General features: G+C 40.5%; 1 protein-coding gene across 1 annotated transcript in view; it reads right to left on the minus strand.

Moving 5' to 3' along the window:
• PKHD1 (PKHD1 ciliary IPT domain containing fibrocystin/polyductin) overlaps nt 1-20368 on the minus strand; it is a gene marked incomplete at both ends in the record, with an annotated part of 452539 nt that overhangs the window by 203271 nt on the left and 228900 nt on the right. Inside the window, 3 exons of the mRNA XM_080700604.1 lie at nt 470-647; nt 13606-13852; nt 16190-16325. Of these exons, the coding sequence (XP_080556730.1) occupies nt 470-647; nt 13606-13852; nt 16190-16325 (561 nt within the window). The remainder of the gene's footprint in view (nt 1-469; nt 648-13605; nt 13853-16189; nt 16326-20368) is intronic.

Here is a 20368-nt window from a genome sequence, read left to right on the forward strand (position 1 = left end):
AAGACAACACAGCCCGGGGACTCATAGACCTCTGCTTGCAAGTTAATCTTTGACCACAAGATGGCATTACAAAATGTAGCAATGCCTTGGTAAGCTATTTTCTCTGGTTGCAGATACTTGTAACTGGGGGACAAAAACTGGTTGGTTTTTAACTTGAAAATTTTTAAATGCAGTTTAAAAATACAGTTCTGGAGAATGCTTAGAGGCTCTTTTACAACGAATTAATAAATTTAATATTTCAAGCGGAGCCACTCTGCATTTAAAGTGGGTTTAAACAGAATTTAAAAGTCAAGTTAACAAACCAACCAAATTTCATATGCAGGTTCTATTCAGCTAGCAAAAGTGCTATTTCGGGTTTCTTTATCAGCATCAGATGATGCTAATATGTGAAATTCACTACTTCACAAAAAGAAAGATACGAATCCCTTATCGGGGATGGGCATACCAATGAACAGATCCCTGGGGTTACCTGCAAAGACTGGTTGATCCAAGGATTATTAAATTGCACTGAGTAGGTCTCTTGATCCAAGAGCAGAGCCATCCAGCCATAATAGTTAGACAATGTGTCGCGTGCATAATTGATAGTGATTGTCTTATTTCTGCTGTCAGTCAGAGTTAAATCATAAGACACCTCAGGCGCAGTTGCTCTAGGGTAATTCAAAAAAGAAAAAAGAGATTCCAAGGTTATTTGTCCATCCTGGGTCTAACACATTTCTCGTGCTCCAGTTGTTATTTTCTAAGGCCTTGTGTCTGATCATCCACAGGGGTTTGGCAATCCCTGTGTGGGTCAGAATGGCTCAGTGGGAAGATTGCACTGGGCCAGTGAGCTGCAGTTAGTAACACTCAGATCTGAAGCTGCTAATAAATATCACCTTAATGAGTTCACTTGGGCCAGAACTACATACCATTAATTAAGGGAAGAAATGCCTTTGGCCAAGCTGAGTTTGAGGACACATGCCTGTAATCCCAGTATCTGGTAGGCTAAGACAGGAGGACTACAGGTTTGAGGCCAGCCTCAGCAGCTTAGAAAGGCCTCAGCAACTTAGCAAAACTGTGTTACAAAATAAAAAATAAAATAGGGTTGGAGGTGTAGCTCAGAGATAGAATGCCCCTAGGTTTAATCCCCAAACACACACACACACACACACACACACACACACACACACACACACACCTAATGGCCAAAATTAGCAATACACCAAGTTTAATAATAGTAGAAAACACATTTCATTTGGTAATTAGATATCCCCGTAAGAAATAATGGCAGGATCTCAGGATCTGACATGCTTAGACTCTGAGATACCCTTTCCAAATGCCAGCAGGAGTGGCTTCTGTGACATTCCCGAGAGTAAATTCCTCTGCTAGACATTCCTCTGCTCTGATCTGGTCACCTGTGCCAGACTCACTGTCACAACAGCACCTGTGTATTCCTGGGTTTGCTTTTAAATACATGAACACTGTGTGATCCTCGAGTTAGAGACGGCCCTCCTTACTCTTGGTTACCTCTATACTGCCACCAGGCTCTGTACACAATGGCACTCGAATCGTGAGTGATATATGAATGAAGACTATACAGACAGGTTTTCCAAAAGCCTTTCATGTCATTCTCCTAGCTGATACCTAAGGTTCCAGGAAGAAGTGCGTTTTGCCAAATGAGGAAGCCGAGGCCGAGTGCGGCAGAAGTTATGTGGAACTGTCATAAGGGAGAACTAGAAACTTATAGTCCAAGATCCCCCAAGTTGTTCTGCTTGGCTCATCCCAAACACGATTGTTAAGACTTTATTAGAGCATAGATTTAGTCACATACTAAGATTCTAAAAGTGAGTCAAAGTGGGCCTAAAAAGATGAAACAAAAGAAAAAGCAACGTGCATCATGACCCTTTCCCTCTTTGGTTTAGTTTTCATGAGAATCTTTATGGCATTTTGCTGCAGCCAGATAAATAAATTCTCACAGTATAGAGAAACAAGAGGAAGAGGAAGGAGATTTGGGGGTTTTCACAGTACAGTGGGATATGAATAAAACCAGTTTATAATCAAGAGGCAGCTTATGAAGAGGACACTTTTTAAATTTATTTATTATTATTATTATTTTTGTGTGTGTGTGTGTGTGTGAAGTCTCGCTATGTTGCTCAGGCTGGCCTTCAGCTCCTGAGGTAAGTGATCCTCCTGCTTCAACCTCCTGAGAACCTGAGACTCCAAGGGTGTGCCACCATGCCCAGCTGAAAAAAAGAAACTTTTTAAATGTTAAACAGCTTGGTGAGTTGAAACCAAATGGGTATAAATTGGAAATATAGAACTACTTGCACTAGAGTGTGGAACTTGGGCAAGTTACTAATGCTGAGCTAAGGTGTGCGGTCAGTTGTTTTGGATTATGTGGATAAAAATGTTGACCAAGGCAATTTTCAAGGACTGGGTTGTGCTTCTCAGCTCCTGAGCATCATCTCAGAAACTCTGATCCTTGGGTACTATGAGGTAGGGCTTTTCTCCATCGGCTGAGACCAGTACTTGAGTAACTCCTCTCAGTTCTCCGGAGCCAGCTCATTACACTGAGCGCAGATATCCACGATAATCCTGCTGAGGGCCTGAGAGTTTGAGGCTTGGAGGCACACACCTCTACTAAAGTTGGCAATTGAGAACTTGTACCTGCTCCAAGTTCTTCCTGAACTGCCAGCAGCTCTTCCTTGACAGCCTTGGTTTCTATCTCCTGCTGCTGAGTGATACTGGTATCATTAAGGACGCTGCGGAGCCCATGGATATGACTCTACACAAACTGGCATGTGATCAGCTCTGACTCATACTGGACTTTAAAGTCATTAGCTGCAAGATGGGTATTGCCAATTTACAGAAGAGTATGGGCCTTGTCCAGAGAGTTTACAGATATCTGCGTCTTCAACACTTTGATGGTCTTGAAGTCATGCCCCAGTCTCTGACCTGGGGCTCTTTCTTCTCCAGGTATTCAATTTCACTCTTCTGCCTCTGGTTATCAGTCTCCAGGCTCCTGGAGGTGGCCAGGTCCCTAAGGCCGGTTATTCAGGTCCTTTGTGGTCTTTTCACTCAATACTGATCATTCCAGTATTGAGTGAAATATGGCCATCCCACAACCAGGACCCTGGGCCCCAGCCACTCTAAAAGCTGATGGAGTAGGACACAGAGACCTGTGAATCTGAGCTCCCAGCGCCTAAACACACCCTGGCTGTGTGACCATCCTACTCCATGGGCTGAGAGTCCATAGAGAAAGTGGTGCTGTAGGTAGTAAAGTGCATGTTGTCCAGGAATAAAGGCCAGAAGAATAAAGGCCAGAGGCTGGGGCTCAGGTTTGGGCTTAAAATAGTTTGATATCTACTACAGAAGAACTCTTTTTGTTCAAAACAGCTATCTATCCACAGTTTATTCCTCCTACCTCACTAGGTTATCTAGGTCCTATTTTGCTTTTTTTGTGGTGGGGGTACTATGATTGGAACCCAGGGCAATCTACTTCCAAGTGATACCACCCCCCAACCTTTTCAACTTTTTTATTATTTTGAAACAGCATCTTGCTAAGTTGCTGAGTCTGGCCTCAAACCTGAAATTTTCCTGTATTAGCCTCCTGTTACCTTTGCCTTAGCTATCATCTATACCACTGGGCAATTATGAAACTGTTACCTAAATATGTGTCAATCCTATCTGCTGAGTAGAAATTTCCAAAACTTTATTTTAATGTAGTAATGTGACCCCAAAAATCCCTCTGATCACCTTGACTGGACATAATTATTTTTTAAACTGCAACGAGCATCCCACTTATTAATCAATTTTAGAAAGTTATTTCTCCTGATTCAGCTCCTCTAGATTATAATTTCAGCTTTTGACAGAATCATTTTTTAAGATCATTTCTCCAATTTCTGAAGGCCCCTTTACACACGTTTCACTCTTCAAGTATTGTTAAGCCACCACTTAATTAAGTTCTACTTGGCTGTCTGGATGCCTTTGAACCTTCTTTCTGAAGTTCTTCTGCTTCCAGTCAGCACCCAATGGTATAATTCAGGGCCCTTGGTCAACCAAAGGCCCACCTTAGTACATTGTGATCCTCAATCATCCTTTTTTCTTCTTCCTTCCTCCTGAGATGTCCAGGCCCACATTTTCAGAGCCATTGACCCATCAAGACACCCCTATCCATCTCAACCATGGTTTATTTAGAATGCAGTTTCACAGGCAAACACGTATAGCCCCAGCTTTCTGTAGCGCAAGTTGAGAAGGAGGTTACCAAACATACCCATATCACAGCTGGTGATACAGTCTAATGGTACCCTTTAAAAAGCAAATCAAAATGTAAAAGCCCTATCTCCCTGTAGGCAAGATGCCTTGCATTGACCATTACCAGGGGCCAAAAATTAAAAGTCAGATCAGCTCCTATTCTTCTAGGCCAAATGCCAGCATTGACAGCGGCAGGCTCTTCTGAAAAACACCAAAAGAGCATCAAGAGTCAAAGAACACCATGAAGAGAATTTACCAACCATAATTACTACGATTTTTGCTTGCTCTAAATAGCCACCAATTTCCCTGTGCCCTAAATAGCCACCAATCTCCCTCTCTTTACTGTTAATGAAGCAAAGGAGCACAAAAGTATTTCTAATTTGGAGGAGCCAAGGGAGTCTGCATGGGCCATTAGCAGCAGAGAGCTTCATTACTAGGGGAAGAAGTCTCTCTCTGAACTTCTCGTGGCTTTATGTGCAAGAAATCAGGAGGCAATCAGTCCATTTTCAATGTTAACCCTTACTTCTGTGTGCAATCAAAGGCAGCTTCTGCATACAGTAAAGAAAGACGAAAGGACTGCAAGCCTTACGTTCTGCTTTTTCTTTTCTATGGGACTCTTTAAATCTTGTTCTTATTTTAATGATAAAATCTCTTTTTAATTAAGGGATATGTCCCATTAGAAATATAACAGTATCTCTTGATAAAACTTCCCAAACTACCAATTTACTATACTAGTTGCTTAAGCAGTTATGTGATTTAGTGCCTGTGTAGTGTGGAGAACTGTTGTACACTGCCCACAAAGGATTTGTTGGGCAATCAACAATACCAGTGAGAACAAATATTAACTCCCCGGCTTGTGTTTACTATTAGCTTACTTTTCCTGAGGGTTTCTGTCTCTGTGTATTACAAAAACACTGCATTAAGCTTTAAATGCGCTCAATTCAGAACAATTGTGAAATAAACCCTTCATAATTACACATCTCCTAAGCTCGACACATCATAATCGTTAGCCCCAAACGGTGCCACAAGCCACTTCTGGATATCCGCACTTTGCTGTTGTCGCGCTCATCTTTTACTGCACAAAATGGACAAAATGGAAATTTTTAGCACAGCCAACACATTCTGTCGCATGGCTTTGCATTAGCATCTTTGAAAAATACACCGAGCTTGGTGGCTTCATCATTTTCTTATCTATAGTATTTTAGGACTATCAGTAAGTTTTTTTCTGGATATAACTGTATTGACTCAGAAACACTTAAGTATCCCTCCTTCCGAGTACAGTAACAAACCTAAAGAAAGAAAAGAAAACACAACACTCAGTCTTTCCCCCAACCTTTTAGCAATCTTTAAACTAATCAAAATAGAACCACCGGTAGGCAGAGTTGATTCCTAAGATTTAATAATCCTTGTGTCTCTAGCGGGTGTGCCTGATCATCCATACCCCGTGCCTTTTCAAATGTATATTTCTATCCTTGTTCAAAGTTAACTAAAGCAAACATTTATTATAGAGGAGCCCAGGCATCCACCTGGAATCACACCTGAAGGAGTATCTACCATTTTGTAATGACTGTTATCTGCTGTCCTGTTGAGACACTGCTTGTTGCCCATTCCGTCTTAATCCCTGAAGAAAAGCAATCGGGGCCTATCAACATAATGGAGATGATTCTTCTCATTCCATGACTTCTCCTCTCTTGATCTCCTGAGTCCATCTGAAAAGGCTGCCTCAGAGCAGAAGGATCTTATCACTGGAGCTGTGCAACCAGAAAGTAGGGAACTGCTTGCCAGGGATATTGAAAAACAACTGTATACATCAGGTAGAAAGGTAGAAGCCTGTCTTTTCTTCCTATGTATACATATACACCTGACGCTGGGCTGGAGCTGACATCAGTTCAGAAGAACCTACTGATACCTTCTCAGCTCTATATTAAAGATCACGCTATAGCTTCAAATAAGTCATATGGTGGTATATTCACCATAGAATTAGAGCTTTACATTCTGGAGAGTTTGCTGTTAAACATCTACTGGCCCACCAGTGAACCTTTTTGCTGTTTGTGAAATGTAATAACCTATAGAATTTTTGATGATAGTCCTCACTTTGAGGTCCATTATGATTTTCAGGTCATTTTCTATTTCACTTATGAATCCTCTGCTACCAAGAGAGGATGGTACATCTTGAAATTTTCCTATCTCATGGGATTGGTTTTTCTGTTTTGTTTTGCTTTGCTTTTAAGGGCTGAAAAGATACTATCAGTAATGCCATGCCTATTTGTCCCTAGGAAGGAGAGCTAGGTGATTATTAGACGAAAAGCTAGGCCACAATTTCCATCTGAACTCCTCTTTACTTCTGCATTCGCAGAGGCAGGGGGTGCCTCAGACTTTGAACACTGACACATTAAGAGCCGTTTGCACAGGTGAAAACTGAACGCAAGCACTACAGGAGAGGATATTAAGCAAGGTCCAAGCGTCGAGGTGATGAAAAAGAACATTAACCTTTCCTTTTCCAAGAAGAAACAGAAAGCACAGGTACAATGGATCAAAGACTGAATCCTGAGAGACTCCGGTTTCTGGACATCTCAACGTGTCATGTAATTTTGGAGACGATGCATTTGTCTTGAGAAACTGGATTCATTTACAGTTGAGTGAATTTCCTTGCCAGGCATTTGCTTGTGACAAACATGAAAATCTACAGTGTTTTATTCATTAGAATAACTACGTGTTGCTTTGTAAATAACAAGTGTAAAATAGAGCCGTATTTATTTATTTATTTGTCTATTCATTTAGTGGTTTTTTTGTTTTGTTTTGTTTTGAAACAAGGCCTCGCTAAGTTGCTGAGGCTGGTCTTAAGCCTGTGATCCTCCTGTCTCAGCCTCCCAAGTACTAGGATTACAAGCGTGTTGCATCACATTTGGCTAAAATAGAGCCTTTTAAAAGGCAGTATTTATTTAGCACTTACTCTATGCCAGGCAATGAACCTGGCAGAGAAAAAGTTACTATGCCCATCCTATTGATGTGAGAGTAGGAACAATAAGAAGTAGAAAAATATTGTCCTGGAGAACGCACATAAGGATGTGGAGGTGCTCTGATTTTTATCTTTTTACATGTGTGTGGTCCTGAAGATTGAACCCAGAAGTTCTCTACCACTAAGCTACACTCCCAGCCCCTTTTCACTTTATTTTATTTTTTTAATTTTGAAACAGGCTCTTGCTACGTTGCCAAGGCTGACCTCGAACCTTGATCCTCCTGTCTCAGCCTTCCAAGTCCTGGGGTTACAGGCGCAGGCCGCCACACCTGGCTCCACAAAGGACTTCTAATCGTCTTTCTGTTCTCCAGTTTTTTTGAAAAATAATTTCAAATACAAGCACACATCCCAACTCTATCCTATATACAACTTACAAAACTCAGAAGCATTGGTGGGTCAGCCCTCAACACCTTACAAGCTCTTCTCGTTTCTCTCACACTCAATCTGGCCAGTAATTGGAAGGCAGGATAGAGGTCTGATTTCCTGGGATCTGGATAGGTCTATGGGAATTGAAAGAGCTGTAGAGTTCTCTAGATAAAAAATTACTAATTCCCAGATGATAATCGCATAGGTTGGGTCCTCATTTGCTCTCCTATCCACCACCCCCCGGAGGGTGGTAGGAGTCTTAGGGATTGAACCAGAGGTGCTTCACTACTAAGCTACACTCCCAGATGCTTTTTTAAAATTATGCATCAGATTTCCACTAAATGACCAAGGCTAGCCTCAAACCTGTGGTCCTCCTGTCTCAGCCTCCTTAGTACTGGGATTACAGGTATGTGCCACCACACCTGGCATAATTCTATATTCACCAGGGCAATAAAAGCATGCAAACATAGACAAACTACTGACAGAGCCACAGTGGGATGGAGGCACAGTGGAGAAGGGACTGGCTGTTCAAGTAAATTCTCTAATCAACGGATAGACCAGGAAACAGGAAAGCAAAGCTCAGAAGGACATTAATTGTCAGATACTTCTACAATTTTCAGGAAAAAAGAGAAAAGGCTAGGGATAGCATTTTAATCCCCGAGTCTTCTGAAGAAAAGTTAAAGGTTGTGGACTCCTTGAGTACCATAGAATCATTAAAATCATCATTGTCTTGAAAAACAGACAATGATGTTCCTAGAGGAAGACTTTTAGGAAGTTCATCATTTTTTCTTTATATTATGTAGCACTAATTTGAGTCGCTGTGTGTTCAACATGGCATTGGCACCATAAGACAAACAAAAATATCTATACTCTCACCCTCTTTGTCATCTATCAGAAAAGACAGACAATTATAAAACTGTAAGAGCTATGAGTAAGAGCTATTAGATGGGTGCAGTACAGGGATAACAAAACCTACACAGGGCGCTCTGCAAAACTGACCAGGGGAAAGAGCCTCGGAGCTGAGTTCCTGGAAGCTGAGCCATATGCCCTGAAGGGGCAAAGAGGTGGGATGTGACTTGGAACCAAACATAAGGAGTGAAGAACAAGTACTGAGAGATGATACAGGGTCATTAGAGGCCCATGAGACATCAAGAATGCTGAACTCTCCTCGAGGGGCACCAGGAGGTAGGAAGGCAAGACCAGATGTGTATTTACAAAGTTCAAGAGTTAGAGTACAGCAAGGTGATAAGCTAAGATTTTGTGAATAAGATGAGAGGTAACAGAAGAAGTTGTGAAGAAAAGAAGGAGAAATATTCAGGAGAGTTTTTATTTAAGAAGATAAATGGGAGCTAGGCCTGATGGCGCATACCCATAATTCCAGTACTAGAAGGCTGACATAGGAGGATTGAAAGCTGGAGACTCGCCTTAGCAACTTAGTAAGTCCCTCAGCAATTTAGTGAAACCTTATTTCAAAGTAAACAAAACAGGGTTGGGTGTCTATAGCTTAGAGTCAAAATGTCCCCTATGTTCAACCCCAAGAAAGGAAAAGAAGAAAGAAGGAAAGAAGAGAGGGAGAAAGGAGGAAAAGAAGAAAAAGGAAAAGGAAAAAATCAAAGAAGAAAGAAGGAAAGAAAGAGAGGAAAGGAGGAAAGAAGGAAGGAAGGAAGGAAGGAAGGAAGGAAGGAAGGAAGGAAGGAAGGGAGGGAGGGATGGATGATGGGAGGGAGGGAGAGATAATGAACTTGATGATTAATATGAGAAATTAGAAAGATCAATTGAGAATGACTCAATTTCAGGTTTGGACATTTGCTTCACTAGGATTCTGAATATTCTAGGAAGGACAGATCTATGGAACAGGACCACAAATTCCAGATTAGCAAGTTGAGTTTAAAATGCCCATGAGATACACCAGTGGAAATACTGACAGTATTGCTCCTCAGTACAGATATAATCAAACAATTAATGTAAGCCACAGATTTCATCTTAAATGTTATAGTACCCACACTTATACAGTAAAAAAAAACACTTGAATTCTTTTTAATAATATTTAAATCAACATATCTAAAATACAATTTCAACATGACTAAGATCAACAAATTATTGAAATAGATATTTCAATAAATATTTAGATTAATAAATATCTTATATTAAATATTTGATATCATGCTTCTCATACTTAGCTTTAAAAGTATTGTATGTAGCTTACCCTTCCAGCATATGTCAATTCAGACTAGCTACATGTCAAATTCAGTAGTCCCATGTTTCCAGGGGTTATAATACTGAACAGTGCAGATTGTAAGGACAGCTGGATTAATGGATCTGGAGAACAGAAACCAGGGTAGACTGATGGGGATAAACTGGGAATCACTGGTGAATCTTAACTGAAGTTGTAAAAATAGCCAAGATTGCCCAGAAAGCCTGTATGGCTTGAGAAAAAAGGAAATCAAAATCAATCTCACAGATCCTAAGCACCTCCACCACAAGGACAGAGAGGTGAGCTTACACTGGAGATCTAGATGTCGCATGCAAGTCTACTGCCAACATTAGCCTCATTCTGTGCAATTATTTTTCTTTTTTTTTAAATTTTTCGTTAGTGGGGATGGAACCTAGGAGCAGTCTACTTCTGAGCTACACCCAGACCTATTTTTTATTCTTTATTTTTGAAACAGGATTGCACTGAGTTGCACAGAGCCTCACTAAGTAGCTGAGGCGGTCCAAGAACTGCAACCCTCCTGTCTCAGCCTCCCAAATGCAGGGATTACATGCATGCACCACCATGCCTGGCTCAGAGCAATTATTTCAAGGCAAGACCAATCATTTATCTATATTTGGGGATCAAGAAATCCAAGCACTACGTGAGCTGTGACATCTTCAGTGGACCTGGAGATGAACATATGCTCACATTCTTTTGTAAAATGAGCCTCCCGCATCCTCAGGACACCGGTTCAAAGATGGAGGTTGATAAAAATGGGAGCTGGGGAAGAAGTCCAATCCATAGGAATATAGCATCTGCAGAGAGAATGTTTCCTGGACTGGTGAGGAACGCCATGAAAAGCAACCTACATGGAGCCCAAGCATGTTGGCACTTTCACAAAACGCAAACTTGGCTCTGCCCTAAGCAGGGTGACAGTTTATTCTTCATCCAAATATTGAATATTCTGGCCAACTTCAAATGTTTACATGCTCCAGTCAACCCAGCTGTTAGCACTGAGTCATGGGAACCTATAATATGGAAAACACCACCACAAATGTGGGTATCCACCGGGCTTAAATGAGGCAGTGAGGGGCAGAAACAGAAAGCCACTTAATGTCAAACGAAGAACTTATATTACAAATGGACCAGAGAAGGGGCCGATAAAAAGGATATCATGGTCCAAGTGCTGGTGATGTAGCAAGTGGGGCAAAAAGGGGGCCCTGCTTGTGCCCTTCGGGACCTTTAGCTGAAAGAGAAGCCAGCAGGGTGCTTGTGCCATATCAGATCTCCATCAATGCACGACCCCAAAAGATCAGGACTGTGAAAGCTTTGTAAATCAACTCTTAGGGTGCTTGCCCCAGGGCAAATAGCACAACAAATTAATCCTTTCTCCATGAAATGCAGCAAAGTTTGTATCTACGCTGAATTCAAATTGCTCATTAGCTCTGACGTGCTCCTAATGAGGTTATAATGCTCTGGGACAAAGATCAAGCCACTGAGCACAAATAGCTAGGGATAGAATCATAGAAGGATAAAATTAGAAGACCTCAGAGCAGCACGGCTCAAACTTTCAGTGTGAATCACCTGAGTATTCTGATTCCGGGTGTCTGAGGTCCAATCTGAGAGTCTGCATTTTCTAAGGGGCTACTGGGTGAAGCTGATGTTTCTTGGCCAGTGGACAATGCTTTCACAAAGTGCCTCAAATCGAATGACCTTGTCCTAGAGGTGAGGGCATTAGGACTGAGAGACTTATCATTGGAAGGATACTAAAACTACCCTAGGGCTGATGTGAGATGGTTCAGTATGTGTCAAAAGAAACTAGAGTCAACCTGAAAAGAATAGAGAGTGTGACCACTTATCCTTGCTTTCATAGCACTAAAGAGGTTTCCAAGACATGTAATTTCCCCATTTTAAAACTGAAAGATTTTCAGAAAAACCAAGATGAATTGTAGGCTTTTGAATCTACTTAGAATATAGCACTAGAATTTTCATCTTCCCGACCTTGCTGGACCTTGAGTGGTGAGATCATGACCAGCTGCCAAGGCAAAGACAGAAGTATCCTGCCCTGAAGATCTCAGAGATCAGATGCTCAGACAAGGCTGAGACTCTCTGCAGAGCCTTCTACCAAGTGTTGCTTCTAAAAGACAGCCTAAGAAGATCCCAATCAAGCCATAAAAGATGAGTTTCAAGAATAAATAAAAGTAAATATCAAATAACTCATAATATTCCCCGTTACTACACAAGCCTATTTTGCTTTTCTTCATGTGGAAAAATGCATGTGAGAAATAAATGACTAACTTTTTTGCAATCTCAAATATCTTTGAAAGTCATTAAAATGATAATAAATCATAGTCTAAAATAACGACAAAATAAATCAGGCAACATTCCTGAGATGGGAGATTACGTCATGCTCTGACCAATCAAAATTAGAAATAAAAATATATCCTTCTATTATTGCTTCTATTTTGTTCACTAGAATTGGGTCCATTAACATTCAATACAATAATGAATTGCTTGAGAAAAAAGTGAAAAAAAAATTTGAGCTATTCAATGCTATCACTATCACTGAGGCTTCCAAAACAGAATGACAAGATTCTGATTCCATACATATTCAAAATGCAGAGCTAGTGCAATCCTGACCACAATGATTCCCACTCTCTGGAGTTTACCTATTCAAATAAGATGCCAATGTGGTCTGATTGAATTACTTGACTTAATATTCATGGAGTTAGGACCCTTAAAACCAAGGAAGGAAATAAGAGTGGCTAAATATATACAATGCATTTGAAACAGGTAAAAGAGAGAGCCCTAGATACTCAGCAATCATTACCTGGAAATTAAAGAGGGCAGACACAATCTTATTATGCATTATAAACAGCCTCGCTGCTGACTTAATGGTAGTTTGAGTGGTATAACCAAGGAGTCTTTGCTTCAATATTAATAGGAAAGGTATTGTAGGAATCCAATAGTTCATGAAATTAACAAGGAAAATGAACTGGAGTGAAGCAACTTTGCAAGTAATGGGGAACAGCAGCCACTGCTTCCCCAGAGCATACTGAACACTGAAAAAGAGCCTGGGGAGAATACATGTGTATCAGAGAGACTGGACATTTTTAGAATTTCAAAAATACTTAAAATTTAAATATATTTCAAGTGTGTGTGTGTGTGTGTGTGTGTGTGTGTGTGTGTGTGTATACACATGTGCATGCGTGTTTTGGGCACTGGGGATTGAACAAAGGGGTGTTCTACCTCTAAGTACATCCTTGACCCTATTTTATTCTTAATTTTCAAAGAATGTCTTGCTAAATTACTGTTCATTGGCCTCAAACCTACAATCCTCCCGTCTCGGCTTCCCAAGTATTGAGATTACAGTTGTGGCCACCATTCTGAATTTGATTGCAAGGCAGGGAGCCAGGGGGAAGCTCGCCAAGTAGTATGTGCATGTATGTCTCTATCACTTTAAACGACATCATGATATAAGACTATAATGCATCAATATAAATATACCAAGTGTAACTACATGTATGAAGCTATTAGGTCCAATGTCACTAGTAGGTTAGTAGGTCATGGGTATGAGCCCTGACCTTAGGACACTGGCACTTAGCTGCCATTTGAGTCAGCCTAAAATTACCATGAACGCATGATTTAGATAGTTGTTAAAGTTATTCTCATTCTACATTTTTAGAAGTAAATGCTTCAAATAATCAGAAAATAATTTTCTCTTACAAGACTCAGCAACACGAGTGACATACAAATGCTCCCTGGCAAGCCAAAAAGTACAGCTGATTGCACTTACAAGCCAAGCGACACCCGATGAAAGAGAACACTTTCCCCACAGGAACTGCCGGGGACAATCTGACTGAAGCTTGTGTTGACTGAACAAGATGCCGGAAGGGTTTCCATGGAAGCAAGAACATGACTTTGATTTTTCCCTGACAGCGAACCATCCAGATCCTCCAGGATAGCTGCGTGAGGAAATGGAAATGCTACCATATTTGGAGAGTTTGCAAACTTCAGCTGGTGGGTCTTCACGGTGAAGCCACCTGGGAATCCAAAGACAGAAAGACCGATTCAGGATGGCGCAAGACAATTGTCACAGATGGCAGCTCAAGCCACTGGAGTCCTCTCAGTACCTTACCTTGCATGCTGGGACCATTTTAGTATTCATTCACTTAATCTTTCAAGAGAAAACATATCATGAGTGTTCACTATATGACAGCTTGTGTGTGCTAGAGATATGAGGGCAACCAAGAGCCCCGGTGGCCCAGACATCATACAGCCTTTGACTTAGGGCACAGTTTTTATGCCAGGGCTGATGTTGTCCCCTCAAGGGACATTTGGCCCTGTTTAGAATCATTTTTAGCAATCACAACTGGGGAGGGGAGTTAACAGTGCTACTAGCAACTGGTGGGTATAACACAGGGATGTTGCTGAACTTCCTACAATGTTCAAGACTGTCCACAAAACAAAAACTGATTGGACCAGAATACAATAGCACCAAGAGTAAGACGCTCCATGAAAAATAGAGACAAAGGTAATTAGCTTACTAAACACTAATGTGCTGTGCCCTAATCTTTTGGTCTTTTGACTTCTGCTCTCCTGTAAGTCTAACTCTATCAGCAATACTTCTAACTTTGAGGCTTATCCTTTGAACACTAAAAGCAACACTCGAGAAACCTGTTGTGTAAATTGCATTAACAATACACTTTCAAGGTGTCAGCTCTAAAACATCATTTTCCGTAACGCTACCACCATGGGATTCTTTGATGCTGCCAGTCCAGTTGGCTCGGGAAGAAGCTACAGGTGGCAGTGATTTTTCAATTCACATATCCCTGTCGTTAAAGGAAACAAAAACTGAGTACATGTTTCCAATACATATGGCTGCCCTGTTGTTGTAGTATACATTATCAAATGCAGAAAAAAAAATACAAAGGATAAGCTAGAACCAGGGACACTAATGCATTCTACATACATTCTACATACCTGAAGAGTACCTGCAGTAAAATATGTCATGTGTGAAAGGCTCCAGGATTCCACAGCTTGGAATTTGAACAGTTTACCTACAACCACAGCTGCCTTCAGCTCTTCCATTGTGTTTGACTTCTTTGCGATTCACCAAACACAACTTGCTCTTTGGAATCTCTGTTGTCTTTGCATATGCTACTTCTATTACCCAGAAACTTTCCCCTGCCCGTCTCCCCTTGCAAACTTCCACCGAACTCTCAACCTCTGCTTGAGTTACCACTATGAGATTTAATCCATTTTTGGTCCTTTTGGTCCCTTCAGTGATGATGTTCAGTTCTCTAGTGCTATACCTATCACTCTCCTACAACAGTGGGCCTAGACAATTTTATTTTTGTCAGAGTTCCCTAAGACAACAACCATGCTTTTTTTTTTTTCTTTGTACCCTCTGGAGAACTCATGCTAGACAATTTTAAGGAAATAAAGATGGTTTGGCCAAGATCATCCAGTGAGAAGGGATTAGAGCTCATAAGGAACAGTGCTATTTTTTTTCATTGTCTTATAAATTATATAAATACCAAAGCTATTAAAGAACTGAAAATTTGTGAAGTGTTTGCCATGAGGCATCTTTAAACTATTATCATTTTTACAGTCTTTAACTCAGATGTCCTTTCCCCCTCACACACCAAAATAAGAACAATCTGGTTCTGCCTACATAGGAAAAAAAAGTAGAGACTTGCTGATTATTCATTTAATTAAAAAAACAAACAATTATCTAAATTGGTGATTCAAACCACAAGAGCATATTTACTTGAATTACTTGGCTTGGCTGTTTACAATGATCAGATCAACTAGATTGCTCCTCGCCTCTTTCTACGTTGGCCCCTAAGTCCTCCAAGGTATTTTTTTACCACCTCTGAGATGTGGTTAACAAGTGAGCGAGAATTCTGATGGCTCTCTGTGCGAGCATGAAGCCTAAGCTCTTGAAAACAGTAAGTACTTGAGCTCTGACTTTTCCAGGAGTGGCTGTATGCCAGCTAGTTGATGCCCTCCATCTGTCCCCGTCCAGTTCCATTTATTCAGTTTACCGATGAATTCCCTACCAGGCCCCAGACTCTCTGGTATATGCTAGTAATAAATGGCTGAGCAAGAGAGATGTGATCTTCGCCTTTATGAAGCTCAGAGCTCACACAGTAACAGGCTCTGAGTAGCACCGAGAGGCCTAGAGTAGAAAGCTTCAAAAGCCGCAGTAGAGAACCCAGCTCCCTCTAGGATTTCTCTGGCAATGTGAGTAACAGCTTCTACTGATGCAATCTTGGAACAGAAGAACTATTGACTCAAAAAGGTGTTGCCACTGTTCATCATGTTCTTTTGAGGATGGGCCTTATTTACCATCTCTCCTGTCTCTTCCAACTTACCCTGTCCTTGGGAACAGCCCGAACATGTTCTGATGGCCACGCAGTTGATGAGATCAAAATTAACAAAGGTTGTGTTAGAAACCAACAGTTCCTTTCTTTTGGGCGTTTTGATACCAGCTGACATACAAAGACTTCCCTATATTTTTATAAGAAAGAAAAAAATATCAAAATAAGAAAACTAGCCACATGAATTATACTGAGCAAGTCAAAATAATTTTAAAAGAATAAAAAGACAAAATGCAGACTGGGAGAAAATACTTTTCAGTCACATATATGACAAAGGGTTTGTATCCAGAATACAGGAAGAACCTATAAATCTTTGAAGTAAGAAAACAGACAACTCAATTTAAAAATCAAAAAAATAAAATAAATGTCAAGACACTTCCTTGATGAAATGGACACAATTACCTCAGGCGTGTTGGCGCACGCTTGTAATCCCAGCATTTGGGAGGCTGAGACTGGAGGATCGCGGTTCGCAGACAGCCTCAGCTACTTAGTGAGGCCCTCTGCAACTCAGTGAGACCTGGTTTCAAAAATAAAGAATAAAAAAAAGTAGGGCAGGGGTGTAGCTCGGAGGTCGAATGCCCCTGGGTTCCATCCCCAGACCCGCAAAAAAAAAAAAAAAAAAAAAGAAAGAAAGAAAAAGAAAAAGAAATGGACACAATTATGCATATAAAAAGTTTAAAATATTAGAGAAATTCATATTAATATCAAAATAAGATATATTATCCACCTTTTAGAATGGCTAAATAAAAAATACTGAAGACTGCAAGTACCAACGAGGATAAGGAGCAACCAAAACTCATCCATTACTGGTAGAATGAAAATTGGGACAGCCACTGTGGAAAATGGTTCGGCAGCTTCTTAATGAGGGTAAATACACTCTTCTCAGATGACCTTGCAACTCAGATCCTAAGCGTTTACCTTAGAGAAATGAAAACTTACATTCCCACACCAGCCTTGCATGGATGGTTATAACGATAGCATTTGTAATCACCAGCACCAGAGGATAACTCAAATGCCTTACAACAAATGAATAGATAAACAAAACCGTGTTCTCCTGCTACAGCAGAACACCGCCCAGCAACAACAAGGAATAAAATATTAACACGACAAACTGGATGAATTCCCAGATGCATTTGTGATTGGAAGGATGCGGACTCAAAAGTCGCATACCGTATGATTCCATTTATCTAATTGTTGAAAGAGCAAAGCTGTAGGAACAGAGAGTGGAATTGTGATTGCAGGGAGCTGGAAGTGAGACGAAGATGTGGCTACAAACTCCGGGGGAAATGGGTTGATGTGATTATTTAGTAGCTGGATTGTAACGATGGTGATGGTTGCAGAAATGTTCACATGTGTGAAAATGCAGAGAACTGTACAGCAAAGAAGTTAATTTTGCTGTATATAATGCAGAAAAAGTAAACTTTATTAAAATGGTTAAAGTAAATGAAGCAAAAACAGCTTCTGTACTTTTCTCATAAAGTGTTTTCAACAAATACCATTCAATGGAGTTGCTGATGCCTCCCTGTTCCACTGTTAAGAACAGCTGCACATGTGAGGATCACTAGAGTTTTTGCAAAGTCTCCAATATGAAAAACAGTGAAAAAATAAATGGCACAAAAGAAACCTAATGAAGACAAAGTTACTATAGAAATCAGAAAAAATTAATTAAATACTATCTTTAATAATGTACAAAAATAAATTTATTATATCCATAAAAATGCATAAGATAATTTTTATATGTCTATGGTACTGGGGATTGAATTCAAAAGCATTCTACCTCTAAACTACACCCCAAGCACCCCCCCCCTTTCTTTCTGAGATGAGGTCTAAATTAATGAGTCTCACTAAGTTGCTGAGGCTGGCCTTGAACCTGCCTTGTTTCAGCCTCTTAACTACTAGGATTATAGGTGTGTGCCACTAAGCCAAGTTTTCAAAAGATTTAAAAAGGGAAAGGATAAAATAAAATCGAATAGCAGAAGTAAAAAAATTCAATAGAAAATTTGAGGAAATATCATAGAAAATGGTACAAAAAAAACAGATGTGGAAAATAAGAGTTAAGATTAGGAGCCAGGCGTGGTGGCGCATGCTTGTAATCCCCGCCCTTGGGAGGCAGAGACAGGAGGATTGTACAGTTTCGAAGGCAGATGTGCTGGCTTAAGAGACCCTGTTTCCAAAAATAAAAAAGTATAAATAGGTCTGGGAGTGTAGCCCAAAGGTAGAAGGGCTTCCAGGAACCCCAGTACCAAAAAAAAAATATATATTTGGGAGGCCATCAAGGAGAACCAATACTCAAATAATAATACATTAAGTCAAAAAGAGAAAATTTAGTGAAAGGAATTATCAAAGAAATAACTGAACAAACCTTTCTATAAAGGAAGGATATCATTTTTCTGACTGAAAAGTCCCACTGAATACCTAACACAGTGGTTAAAACAAAAAGCCACATGGGTGTGCATCATATTAAAGCTGCAAACACTGCAATAAGGACATGATTTTAAAGCTCCCAAGAAAGGGAATAGAAAATGATACAAATAAAACACCCTGAGTCTGCCTGTATTTGAACTATTCCTCCTCAAGCCTGGATGCTAAGCCAGGTACAGTGCACACATGCCTGTAATCCCAGGACCTGAGAGGCTAAGACAGGAGGATCACAGGTTTTCAGGCCAAAGCATGGTAACTTAGAGATTCTTTATTTCATAGTAAAAAGGGTTGAGGAATGGAACTCAGAGGTTATACTACTCCTGGATTCAATCAGAAGGAAGAAGGAAGGAAGGAAGGAAGGAAGGAAGGAAGGAAGGAAGGAAGGAAGGAAGGAAGGAAGGAAGGGAGGGAGGGAGGGAAGGGAAAGCTAGAACATAACAGAGAATCGCTTTCAGGATTTTAAGGTAAAACTAACTCTGATATTCTGTAGTGAACAACCTACCATTAAGGGGGTTTCCATGTGTAACTCAAAACGTTTCCCTTCTAAACTCCTTTATTCCAGAGAGTTACATTAGACTATGCTCCAACAAAAAGGAAGAATTCAACCCAAAATAGTGGTAGATTTGGGAATCAGGATCGAGTTCTAGTCTTAAACAGACATGAAGGAAATTTCCAGGTTGGTAAAGAAAGATCCCAAGATATACTAGGAAATACTTCTCATAATCTGCTGTTGCAAGGGTTAACAAACACCATAGTTATTTGGTATCATCCACTAAAGATGAGGGCTATCCTATAACTCAATAATTTCACAACTTAGCTTATTTTCAATAGAAATGGTGCAAATATAAACCAAAAGACTTACAAAAGAATGTTAACAGAAGACTGAAAACAAATGTCCATCAGTAGTAATATAGTTTAGCCAGGCATGGTGGTGCACGCCTGAATCCTTGTACTTTAGAGGCTGAAAGAGGAGGATCACAGGTTCAAGGCCAGCCTCAGCAACGTAGAGAGGTCCTTAGCAACTCAGTGAGAACCTGTTTCAAAATAAAAAGTAAAACAGGACCGGAGGTGTAGCTCAGAGGCAGAATGCTCCAGGGTACCCCCCCCCCATGTAACATACCTTAAAATAATTGTGGTATGATCATAAAATTGAATGCTACTTAACAATTGGAACAATAAATTATTACAACACAAAAAGACATGGTTGAATCTCAAAGACAATGTTTAGCCAAAGAAAACAGGGACAATAGAGTTACATGCTCTATGACTCCATTTTCCTAAAATTCAAAAGAAGAAAATTTATATCAATATGAGTCTGAATAACGGTCCCCCTTTGGCTGGAGAGTTGTGGAAGTGGTTGGGAATGGGAGGGGCATGAAAATCCCTCTGGGAAACTGGTAATGTTCTATTTCTTAATCTGTGTGGAAACCACATACTTGGTTTGCTTTATAAAACTTCTCTTTCCCTATGATTTATGTAATTTTCTCTAGTAATCTTGTAGTTCTACAAAACATTTACTCTGGGGTGAGGGGTGTACTGAGACTTGTACCCAGGAGTACTCTACCTCTGAGCTACACCCCTGCTTTTTATCTTCTGGTGTGTGTGTGTGTGTGTGTGTGTGTGTGTGTGTGTGTGCGCGCGCGCGCATGCATGAGCAAACACACGCACACGCACATGTGTTTGTGGTACTGGGAATGGAATTCAGGGGCTTTCTACTTCCAGGCTACACTTCTACTTCTACTGCACTTCTAC

This window comes from Muscardinus avellanarius (genome assembly GCF_963383645.1).
Source record: "Muscardinus avellanarius genome assembly, chromosome: 8".
Lineage (NCBI taxonomy): Eukaryota > Metazoa > Chordata > Mammalia > Rodentia > Gliridae > Muscardinus > Muscardinus avellanarius.